The 12,045-nt window shown below is 43.8% G+C and overlaps 1 protein-coding gene across 1 annotated transcript in view; it reads left to right on the top strand.

Moving 5' to 3' along the window:
* PELI2 (pellino E3 ubiquitin protein ligase family member 2) overlaps positions 1-8,521 on the top strand; it is a 75,652-nt gene extending 67,131 nt beyond the window's left edge. Inside the window, exon 6 of the mRNA XM_035327377.1 lies at positions 2,489-8,521. Within this exon, the coding sequence (XP_035183268.1) occupies positions 2,489-3,055 (567 nt within the window). The 3' untranslated portion in view covers positions 3,056-8,521. The remainder of the gene's footprint in view (positions 1-2,488) is intronic.
* Positions 8,522-12,045: the final 3,524 nt, after the last annotated feature.

The raw sequence follows: 12,045 nt of genomic DNA, 5'->3' as shown, positions 1-12,045 counted from the left end.
GTGTGCTCCTCTGTTACCCTATGGAGCAGGATGGCTTTGCCTTTACCAACAATAAAAAGTTTCATCTGCCAGAGACCTGTGCTATACATAACTGGATAGATGTTCCTGTGAAGGCATGTGTCCACTTCTCCATTGAAGATGGGAGCACAGCACTCTTGTTCTTTCCCCTTCCCAAGATCTGCAGAGCCTAGGAAGGAAAATGCTATCTTTGTTCTTCCTTCTTTTTACCTGCCCATAACTTAATCATCCAGCTGCTAGACTTTAAACACTGACAGAGTAGTGCTGAAGGGTTTTTTTTTTATCCCTCTCTTCTTCCTGAGCAAAGTTATTTTTGTGCTGCATCCTTGAGGTCCATTTAGCTTGGTGGTGTTAGAGTTATCCTACGTGCTTGCACTGAACTGACTTTCCAGTTTTGCTATTTGCTTTGGTGAAAACTGATTGCTTTAAAGGGGTAAGGAAAATGGAGATTGGATGTTTTGTTCTGCTTTCAGTAGGCAGCCTGCAGTACATAAATTGTTTTGCCATTATAATGGTGGGAGGCAAACGTTGCCTCAGGGACTGGGACAGATGATGTTGCAGTTGTGCCCTTTGTACGTGGTTAGCGAAACACCTTATTAGAGCTACTAAAAGATGGCAATACGAAAACAAATAAATTCCCTTTCCTGCATCCAAAATGACTCGAGTTCTCATTTAAATAAAATTACATGGCACACTGGTATTGATGTGATCAGTGTTCGTTGATTGGGTTCATAAAACCAAATGCACCCTCTATAATGAATTGAACGCATTGCATATGAGAGCTTTTTTCTTTTCTGTCTGTGAAGGAATTATACGAGAAGTGCATCAAATCAAGGATTCTCTCTACTTCAATTGCTGAGGTTTTTTTCTCTGCTGGTAGGACTATGGTGGTGACCTTTTATCTGTAGTCTGTATTGTACTGTCTAGGTGTTTTGTGCAAGGATGATCCACAGTTAATCTGTGAATTTAAACTGGATTAGAATGTAAATGCCAAAGCAGTTGTCATTCATGGAATTCCTGTGCCGACATGATGACTTAATGTGACCTATTTTATGTCCAGGGTATTTATTTAGCCTTAGTGGTAGTTTCTATTCATTTTCAATGTATAAACCTGGGGAGTAGGTCTGTCTTTTTAAATTTCACTTAGTGTTTATGCATCGCTATGTAACTGGGCGCAATAGCACAAGTTGCCTATGTTTTTGACATTAAAATAAACTAGAGAACATTTCACCGAAGTACAATATGTCTCTAACATAATCCCTTGAAAATGTATCATACATACCTGCTTTTTTTTTTTTTCAGGTGAAAGAAACCTTTAGGCAGTGCACATTGGTGCTGTAATTGCATGGAATATCTCACTGAATAAAGAGCTAACTAGTTTGGGGGTGAGGGGCTAATTTTTCAGAAGCTGAGGCTGTGTGGCTCTGGTTGCAGAACTTACCACTTGAGGAATTTGTCTGATAATTCGCTCTGCTGTAGTGATATCTGTGAAAGTACCCGTGCACGTAGCTGGTATTGAATTTGTCATTTATCCATAATATATCTGTGGAAGAGTGTTTCACTGTTGATGAGGTAGGCTGGGAGAGCTCATGCTTCTGCAAAATGCTTTATGCTTGCCACAAGCCAAAAAATGGTATCTGAAGAGAGGTCAGAGGGTCTGTCCTGGGTGTAGCTGTTTTTGGTATAAAGATCTTTTGCTGCATGAGCTGCCCTGTGCCAATGTACATCAGCAGAGACTTTCAGGGGAACTAGTTGGTGCTCTGCTAAGGGAACGGCCAGTTTCCTCTTCAGTCTGTGGTGACTTTACCTTAACCACCAGAGGCATACAGAGAATCAATGCGAGGGAGGAAAACAGCGTGCTCTGAGGTGCAGGGTATCTGTAGAATCACAGGACAGTACCTCACAGCCCACCTAATTCCAGCCCCTGCTATGGGCAGGGCCCCCTGCCCCCAGCCCAGGCTGCCCCCAGCCCCATCCAGCCTGGCCTGGGGCACTGCCAGGGATGGGGCAGCCACAGCTCCTCGGGGCAGCCTGTGCCAGAGCCTCATCTCTGCCATCATAGTAAAGAATTTCTTCCTCATATCTAATCGAAACCTATCCTTTTTTGTTTCAAAACTATTACCCCCTGTCCTCTTAAGAAGGACTCAGTGTAATGTAATACCTTCCCAAAGAATCACAGGAAGGAAAACTGTGCATAATAGCTAGTATTCCCACAGCATGTAGCAGCTGTAAATTTAGTACCTCATGTAGAAGCACAGCATAAAAGAGACCCATGCTTATAAACCGAAATATAGGAAAAGAGATGAGATGAATTTAAACAAATGGGGTACCAGAAGGAAGCAGTAAGGCAAAATTAGTTAGCATGCTAGGAAGAGTAACAATTTGAGAAAGAGGACACATTTACAGATCTAACTCTGTCTGTAAAAGTGGTATCTGAGATCTGACCATCATCTTTGTGTTCTGCCTCTAGGTAGAAAATGAGACCAACGTCCTCCAAGATGGCTCCCTCATCGACCTGTGTGGAGCCACCCTTCTGTGGAGAACAGCAGATGGACTGTTTCACACTCCAACTCAGAAACACATTGAGGCTCTGCGACAGGAGATCAACGCTGCCAGGCCGCAGTGTCCCGTCGGGCTAAACACATTGGCGTTTCCCAGCATCAACCGTAAAGATGTGGTAGAGGAGAAGCAACCTTGGGCGTACCTCAGCTGTGGTCATGTCCATGGCTATCACAACTGGGGACATCGCAGTGACACAGAAGCCAATGAGCGGGAATGTCCCATGTGCAGAACCATTGGCCCCTACGTACCTCTCTGGCTCGGTTGTGAAGCAGGCTTTTATGTGGATGCTGGCCCTCCGACTCATGCTTTCACCCCGTGTGGACATGTGTGCTCTGAGAAATCTGCAAAATACTGGTCTCAAATCCCCCTGCCTCATGGTACTCATGCATTTCATGCTGCCTGCCCTTTTTGTGCAACACAACTGTCTGGGGAACACAACTGCGTCAAGCTAATTTTTCAGGGTCCAATTGACTGATATCACTTTGCAATGACCACAATAACGTTTTCTTTAACAACTTACTGTGAAGATTTTGCCACTAACTCTAGATTTTACCTTTTTTTATAATGTTATTAATAGGGTGGTAGGGTGGGGATGGGGAGCTGACAAGGAAATTGTGAGGGGCTGTGGTGGAATGGGATACATTGATACCTGGAACTTGACAGATATCAGTGGTGTTGCATGCTCAAAAGCAGCATATTCATGAAGTCTTCTTGGTCAAATTGTAGTATATTTGTAACCTTTTTATTAGCACCCTGGATCAGAAAAAGGTGTCTTAATGATTTTTTTAAGCTAAGATTTTTTAATGGAAAGGTTTTTTCTTCTAAACTTTGACAAGCCTTTAAAACCTATTTTTCAAATCTAGAAGGAACATACAGAATGTAACAGTCTTTAATTTGCAATATAATTTAACTTGAATAGTTTCTCAAGGAGCTAATACAGAATGTGTGGACAACCACAGGTGAATGTTCACTAGAGATAATTGGATATGTAAGAGAAAAATTAGCTGCCTAAATTGTAGAGTATAAATGCTATTAAAATATCTATTATGGTATAACACAGCTGGCCAAAAAGGCATCAAGGATTACTTGAAACTGAGGAAATCCTGTTTGCATTGATTTCCTTTCAGTGTAATAGATATCCACTGTTCATTACGTATGGTATATGGCTGATTTTCTTTCTTCCTTTTCCTCCCTGTTTAACCTGCATCTGGTGAAACTGCTTTACTTTTTTACATACATAGGTCTGGTTTGTAAGCCGGTGTTCTGTATATGTGTAGTCTGGCCTTTTTATTTCAGCTGAACTTAGCTTGCCCTAACTGCTCCTTGCATGCCCAGAACCATTGGGTTAATTGAGATGTGGCGACCCTTTAAAAACTGCATTAATGAAGGGGTAGTGCTGCAGCAAGATGGAAGGTTTAGGTACAGTTTATACAGAGCTTATCTACATAGACCTGAATTCAGGAAAGCACTTAGTAAATGTTTGAATATAAGCCCGTGGATGGGACTGTTTAGTGCTTCAATGGATTGTGGTTATATGCTGTTATGTTTTGAAATAAAACAATTAAAAATAAGGTATTATTTAAGCTCACTTAGTAGCCAAAATGCTGTGAGGAGAGCATCCTATCTAGTTCAAGTGAGTGTTTTGTTCACTTTTCAACTTGCTGCCATCTGTCACCTTTTTTGCAGATTGAGATGTGTTTGTATCCATTTTTTTTCAAATGTTTGCAAATCAAACAGCATTCAAATGTAATCAAATATATGTATCAGGGTGGTGCATCTGAAGTGGATCACTTGAAATTCCTGACTTTTTAAGGGAGCTGGTAAATGTTTACTATGGAGATAATTAAATCAGAATTTCATATGAGATGTACCCTGCCCACTGTTAGTTTCATTTCATACAGAATGATAACTCTTTGATTTGTGTTTTTTTTTTTTTTTTTCTTTTGCTCTCTGTACTCTTGGTATCTGAGGTATCAATCTATCCAGGTTTTAAAAAAAAATGGGAGAAAATTATAGCACCTAGATGAAAATAGACCATTCAAGCTCAGTTCTGTTTAATCAGCTATAGCTTTTTGCTATATTTGTGCCCTTTGTATAAATATATAATTTATATGATTTTAATATATTCTGTATATATACTTGAATTGGCCTGTTCATATTTTGGTTGTAAAATTATTTTATAGTTAACCTTATAAACATTTTACAAGTCCCTTGCCAGTGGTGATGGGATATACTTTGTCTGCTGCTGTTTTTAGTGTAATTTTGCTGTATAAACGTTCAGCATTTTAATGATTTGAAAATAGCTTTACTTTTCTTTTTATTCTTTTGCTGCTTTAAAGAAACAGTGTTGTTCTGCAGCATTTTCTCTAAAAATCCAACTGTACAGTTTTGTCCCACTCGGTGATTGGAAATAGGGCCAACCTTGTTAACCTAAACTATGTGCTTCTTCCTAGTGCCTTTTCAATGAGATCCTCTGGTGATTCCATACTCTGACTCCTTTCTCCCGCAAGCCAACCTTGTGGCTAATCTTCATCAAGAATGGCAGCCCAGCCAGGTGGGAAATAAATGCCTTTGGGCCTTCAGTTCCTTCTTACGGTTTCTGTCATAAATGTTGTGGAGGTGCCTCTTCCCTGTTTATATTCAGCTCAAGTTCCTCAGGTTCCACATGCATACTGCAGCATTACTTCTGGTTAGCATATACCTCATCCGCAAGAGGCACTCTCACCTCCATCTTGTTCTTACTGGACTCTGAAATACTTAACCTTGTTTCTCACAAGAGATGCTATGAAAACACTTTCAGGAAACGTTTGTTCACTGAATTAAGGCCTCAAGCTGTGTGTAACTGCTGGGGGCCAGAAGATTCCTGTATGACAAACTTCACCGGTCTGGGGTGGCGGCTGTTTTTTTTACTGAGCTTTAGCTGATCAGGACGTGTACAGGTATCTCCTTTTGAGCGTAAATGGGTGTAAACGTGCAGGTTTCGAGGCATCTCCATTATCCCGCTTCTTTACTTGCTTCCTTTGTTGCAGATTAATTGCTGCTTCGGGGCTTTGTATAGCTACACCCTGTGCAAGGTGAATGTACGATGCTGGAGGAATGCTCGCTAGAAATGCCAGCACACCATCGGGTTGTGTTTGGCTTGCATGAAGTGGAAGACAGGCTAATGGTTTGTGTCTGAGGGAAGCGTCCTTTGGAAAGACTGTTTTAAGCAAGATTTCTGTTTCTTTTGTCAGCAATTCTGTGGAACAACATACTGTAGGAGGGAAAACTTGCCTCTTATCTGGGGAACAAATTTCCGCAGTTCCTTTGCGTGAATTCAGGTACTTTGTCATTAACCAGTATTCAAATCCAGAGTGAGTCCCACAGAGCTGGATTTACTGGGAAAGCAGGAGAGTCTGTAGCATTATTTTTCTCGAACACTAGTGCCATATATGCTGCTCTGACTAAATGACCCTTTGGCTGCTTATCCCTTTTCTCCTTCCCTTCTCTCAATAACCACACACCTTCACTGATCTGGTAACTCAGCTGGAAAAAGTAATTTCTAGATAAATAAGACCGATTCTGTTTAGAGTGACTCAATTTGAAAACCACACTCAAACTTTGTTTTGAAAGTTGATTTCATGATTTCAGTGTGATGATACTCCCTGTATACCACTTCACATGCTGGCAATGTATTCTGTATGGATTTCTTCACCTGTTAACTGTTGATTCTATTTAAATGCTTCAAAAACAGCTTTGACTGCATAACGTACGGCTAGAAGTATTTTTCTATCTTTAAAAAAAAAAAAAGTCTGTCATATCCATGCATGCTGGAGCTGTAATGCTTTCCTTTTTCCTGGCAGCTTCTTGGTAGAGTGCTGAAGTCTCTAAGCGGCTCAGTGGTAAGCGTTGTTCTTATTTGAATCGTGTTCCAAATAGCACAAAGGAGTTAGCATGATACTGCATTTTAATCAAGATTTTTTTTTCCAAGTGTGGTCACTTTGTGCCTCGGGTACAGTAGTAGTACTGTACTGGCATAGTAATTAAAGGATTGGTTTTCTTCCTGAGGGTGGGAACGGGGCTCAAAAGAGACGCGAGGCGCTGTCAGCCCGGTTCCCCGAGGGACAGACCGCCTTGAAGCAAAGCCATGCTAGGAGCCGTGATGGTAGCTGTTGTGCTTTCAGACGTGGCTCATGCTCTAAAAAGCATTTGCTTTTGTTGGAAGTCTCAGGATGAATTGGAAAGGCTGGAACCACAGGTGGTCCTCCCAGGAAAGTGTTCCTTGGGGTTCTAAGGACAATTCATGGAACTGAAGGGAGGGTCCTGCCTAGAGCTGGAGCAGGGAGCAGAGGTGCTGAGTGGGGGCTCCCCTCAATTGCTGAGAAACTGCAACAGTCTGTGAATAGAATTCACTGTTTTAGTCTGCACACCACCCAAAATAAACTGCTGGCTATAACTGTGATAACTCTCCTTTAGTGCTGTTGCCGAAGTCGATCGCCTTGGCTGCTCACTTTTCTTTTTTGCTGACCAGCTGTTCTTCTGGAAATGGAAGCTTTTCCAAGACAGTCGTGTTTCTGTTCACAGACACCGTACTCTTGACTCTTCTGTGGGGTTGGAGAACTGTTGGTAGTGTTCTGGCCATCATTACAACTGACAGTGGTTTAAATGCATTTTTAATAGGTTAGAAAAACCAACCTGGCTTGACTCCGGCTCTTGATTAAAGGTGAGCTGCAAGTATTCTTTTTGAGACAAGCTGTGCCTGTCTGTTCTTTGTCAAGAGTATTTCTGTCATGGGTGACAAATGCTGTTTTCCCCAAGATTGTTGCTGACTTGCTGCATGGGGTGTGAAGTGACAGCTCCCGTGGAATCGATATGTAGAGCTGTTGATCTGAAGAGGTAGGAAGCAGAAATCTGTCAGGTGTTGGAGCTGAGCAGATGTGGACAGCCCAGCTTCTGCGGACAGCTCTGGCCAAGGATCCTCCTCCTCGTTTGCTCAGTTTTCAGTCTCTTGTGAGTTATTGGTTCCTCTCATTCTCTGCTCATCCATGTAGTTGCAGGTAAACAAATAGAGCTTGAAATGAAAACAAGGAAGAAAGTATTAAGAGATACCTTCAGGCCTGCTTCTGTTCAAGGGAAACAAAGTGAAGTTACAAATGTCTCTCACAGATTTTTCTCAGTATTCTCATTTTATAAGCACTCTTCACAGTTCTCTACACTTTGTGAGTTACAAGGAAAAACATAGAAGGAAGGGCTGACTTCGGGGTTTTGGGGGGGTAGTTTCTAAGATGAAAGTCTCAATGTGCAAACCAAGTCCCACCGACGGCAGCAAACACTTTGATATTGCAAGAACCGTAGAGCGAGCCTCAACAAGTAGTAAAGATCCAACTTTACTTTGTGTTGATCAGCCTCTGTTCATTGGCAGCAGAACAAAAATAAGCTGCTTGGACAAGCAAACTGCAGAAAAAACTGGTGGCTGTCAGGATTTCCTTTGACCAGGGCACATTTATGCTTTCTTTGTGGACAAGCCAGTCTTCAAGTCACCTTGAGGTCCCTTCGAGGTCCCCTCTGTTTCTGTCGTGGTGATAAGGGATGGGCGTTGTTTTCCTCTTGGATCAAATACGTGATGAAGAGCCCCTGGAAGGCTCCTTCCTGGGACCCAGCCATAGGAAAAGCCTCATCCACACTGCGAGCCCCATACGATGGAGAAGTTATGTTTACTTTTGAACAGTGTTAGCAGCTGTTAAACTTCTGGATATATTTGTAACCTTGGTCTTTTATACACCATGTGAAATGGACTGAAATAATTTCTTTGCTGTTGTACCTGTGGAAGCACAAGCCATTTTACAGGAAGAAAAAAATTTAAATTAAAATGTTATCTCAGTATTGTCATCGACTCCTTCAATTTCTTCACCTGCTGGCTGGTTGTCAAGGTTTGACTTTGATTTGCGAAAACGAATAATTTTTAAAACAAAACAAAACAAAAAAAAACAACTAAAACAGTTTCTCCTACTCTTTTATCCCCTTTCTTCTATTCCTCGACCAAAACCTCTGAGGAGTCTTAAGTACTCAAGGTAGTGGAGTGTATTCAGGTGTGAGTGCCCTGAAATTTCAGTTAATTCACTTCCCTGATTTTTAAATTGAACTGTTTGTTTTCAGTGCCAGCTGCCTTCTTGCGGTGTTAACATAATTGCTAAATAAAAGCAATTTCCAGGAATAATATGCCTTCTGACTCTTGAAATTAATTTCCATGATGGTAATTCACTGTTTTGTTTATATCTGTATTTGTCCCTTTTGGTATGCAATCTCTGTGAATACATAAGCTTATTTTTTTTAATGAGCTAAAATAAATGGCTTTTTTTTTGGTAAGCGGGGAAAAAAACATCGGTATGAGCATACCAGGGAAATAAGGGTTTCTGCAACTTTCTCTAAATGTGATTGTTGGCCAGTGGGCCTTCCTTGTAATGGGAGGGCATGAAAGTTGGAGGCTTTAAGGCTACTCAGTTCATGTTATGCAAGACAGTAGGACCAAACCTCTTCCTAAAGGTACCATCTCCCTTGCTGCTTTTTCTCCACTTTCTTCTCATTATGCAGTTCAAGACGCTGCGGTCTCGTCACTCCCCATAGCAAGGAGCGTGTATTCCTGCCTGTAAAACTTCGCAGCGACTGCGGCTTTTGCTGCTGTGAAATGATCTTTGTGAGGTTTCTGGAGCATTTGTGGTTACCGCCTTTCTCTCCCTTTCAAGGTATTGCTGCATGGATGCATATTTTTGGGAGGAACTTAAGAAATCTCTTTCATGTGAAAGTAAGGCAGACAGAAGTTTGACAGAGATGTCTGAGTTGTCTCAGCCTGATTCTTTTTTTCCTTTTAAAAATTTAACTCCGTGAAATCTCATGTCTGAATACAGGCTCAAGATGAGGAAACAACAGCAGGAAGGAGTTCACCAGAACCCCAGTTACATCAGTGTTTAAAATCATATATAATTATGCAGTACAAACACCTTTTGTGGAATATTTGCCTTAAATGCTGCATTAAAACTCTGTGAAGGCAGGGCCTGGTCTTTGAACCGAGTAGAAATTTGTCACCTTTGATGAAGAGCATCCTCCACAAGAGAAGCAGAAGGGAGGCAGAGAAGGGAGGAAGGCTGAAGCTGGACACCAACTCCCTTGCTCCATGAAGGCTCTTGTTGCTCTTTCTGGAGAAGTGACCCAGCCTCATGGTCTGGTTCATAAATCTCTGTGTAGGAAGGGAGCTGTGCTGGCCATAGGCAATCTGAGCACATAGACCAGGCAAAGAAGGGGTGCTTTGGCTCTGCTGGCAACCAAACCCTTTGCTATGTCGTGGTGATGGAGGCACCCTTGGGCCCAGTGCTCTGAAGGTGCTTAGCGTCAGCCACAGAGAGCCCAGATCCTCGTGCCTCAAACATACTGCTCAGTTTGGGCCCCTCACTGCAGGGAGGACGTGGAGTTGCTTGAGACCGTGCAGAGAAGAGAGGAAGCTGGTAAAGGGGCTAGAGAACAAGAATTGTGAGGAGAAGCTGAGGGAACTGGCGCTGTTTGGAGAAAAGGAGGCTGAGGGGAGGCCTCCTGGCTCTCTACAGCTACCTCGAAGGAAGCTGCAGCGAGGGGGGCTGTTGGTCTCTTTTCTCGGGTGATGGAATGTGAGAAAATGGCCTTGAGTTGTGTCAGAGGAGGTTTAGACTGGACATCAGGAAGAATTTCTTCATGGAGAGGGTGATCAAGCACCAGAACGGGCTGCCCAGGGAGGTGGTGGAGTCCCTGTCCCTGGAGGTATTTAAGAGACTTGGAGACATGGCACTGAGGGACAAGTCTTAGTGTTGGGACTTGGTAGGTTGTGTTGACGGCTGGGCTTGGTGGTCGTGAAGGTCCTTTCCAGCCTGGATGGTTCTCCGATTCTCTCAGTGTTGAACCCTTGCTCTGACAGAGGGGCTTCAGCAGCAAGAGGCCATTTGGACCTCAATAGGGATGTTTTCCCCTGCATCCTTCTGTGCCCTGCCAGGGGAAGGTGCAGCAGGCACTGCAGGCTGCTGAAAGCCAGCGCCATGCAGCTGCACAGCCAGCTGGGTTAGCCACGAGAGGAGCCAGGCTCGGCCTCCAGGGCAATTTGGGATTTGGGCCAAACTGCCTGTCAACTTAAGACCATAAATCCAGCTCAGCAGGCTGATGAGAGCAATGAGCAGCATCTGGCTGACCTCAGGGCTATGGTCTGTGCCCTCTGCTCTTTATTTCTCTGCTTAAATAGGAAGAGAGGAGCCAGGGAAGGGACCATTTAGGTCCATTCTGAAAGTTGTGCAAGCCCATACAGCCCTCATAGGATAGGGCAGCTAATGCAGTATAGGCACCTGAAGTCTGTAATGCTAATCGAGTCCCAGGGAAAACAGCAAAGCCTCAAGGAGGGCAGGCTTTGGGCCTGGCTTTTCCCTGCTCTGACCTTGGGCAGGAGGCTTTTCATTTCCCATTCCCTGCCTAAGGAAAGGGAATCACAGGACTGCCCAGTCCTGCCTGGAGGTCTGAAACAATTATTTCAGTGCTTTCTGACAGAAAACAAAGCTTTATTATTTTCATCTTGCAAGCAGCAGAAAATATATCTACATCTCTCTCTCCTATATATATATATCTTTTTGTATATCATTATTTAATGCTTATTTCCCAAGAGCCTGCTGATTTTTTATTTTTTTGGTGGGGGAGAGGGGACACTCCCCACGGGCAGGCTTCTCTCCCTTCCCACCAGGCCCCACCGGTGCCCTCCAGCCACGCTCCCGGGGATCTGAGTGCATGTAATGGAGAGCGTCCAGAGATCCAGGAGCCTCCAGAGCAGGGAACGGCAAGTGTTACGGGCAGTCCCTGACCTGCCAGGCAGAAATCCTTCCTCCCTTGCACATGTGTGGGCCAGATGTCCTGCCTCGCCAGCACTGCGGAGCTCCGTGCGCTCCTCAGCCACGGGAGGGCAAGCGGTGAAGGTGGGAGGCTGCCTGAGGTGAGGCTGCCTGTGGCAGATGCGAAAAGGGCTTGGCCATGCCCAGAGCAGGGGACCTGATCCTGGGCAGACAGATGAGGAAGATGTAGGGAGTTGGATGAATTTGGCTGTGTTCCCACTGTCTGTGTGAGGTTCAGTGCTGCTGCCATGGGACCCCCAAGGGTGGCATCGCTGCAGGCCACGGGGGCAAAACGTGCATGCCAAAGAGCTCTCTGCACGTGGAAACAGCACGTAGAAGTGCATGAGTACCCAAACCTGGTTGGTTGGCTTTGTTTGGACAGTTTGCAGGCTGAAAAGGAGGAGATTCATTTTAATAATAATAAATAATTCACAGCCTGGCAGTTAAGAGTTATCCATAGCCTCACTGGATGCCTGTTGCAGTTAAGGCAGAGGAGCAGCTTGTTTTCCTCATCCCCTCATTTCCTCATTCCTTCTTCCACTTTCCAAGGAAGGTAAAGTTTTGTTGGTGCTCACAAATGCAAGGCTCCCCT

This window comes from Oxyura jamaicensis, chromosome 5, assembly GCF_011077185.1.
Source record: "Oxyura jamaicensis isolate SHBP4307 breed ruddy duck chromosome 5, BPBGC_Ojam_1.0, whole genome shotgun sequence".
NCBI classification, from domain to species: domain Eukaryota; kingdom Metazoa; phylum Chordata; class Aves; order Anseriformes; family Anatidae; genus Oxyura; species Oxyura jamaicensis.
This window is presented reverse-complemented; position numbering and strand designations above follow the sequence as displayed.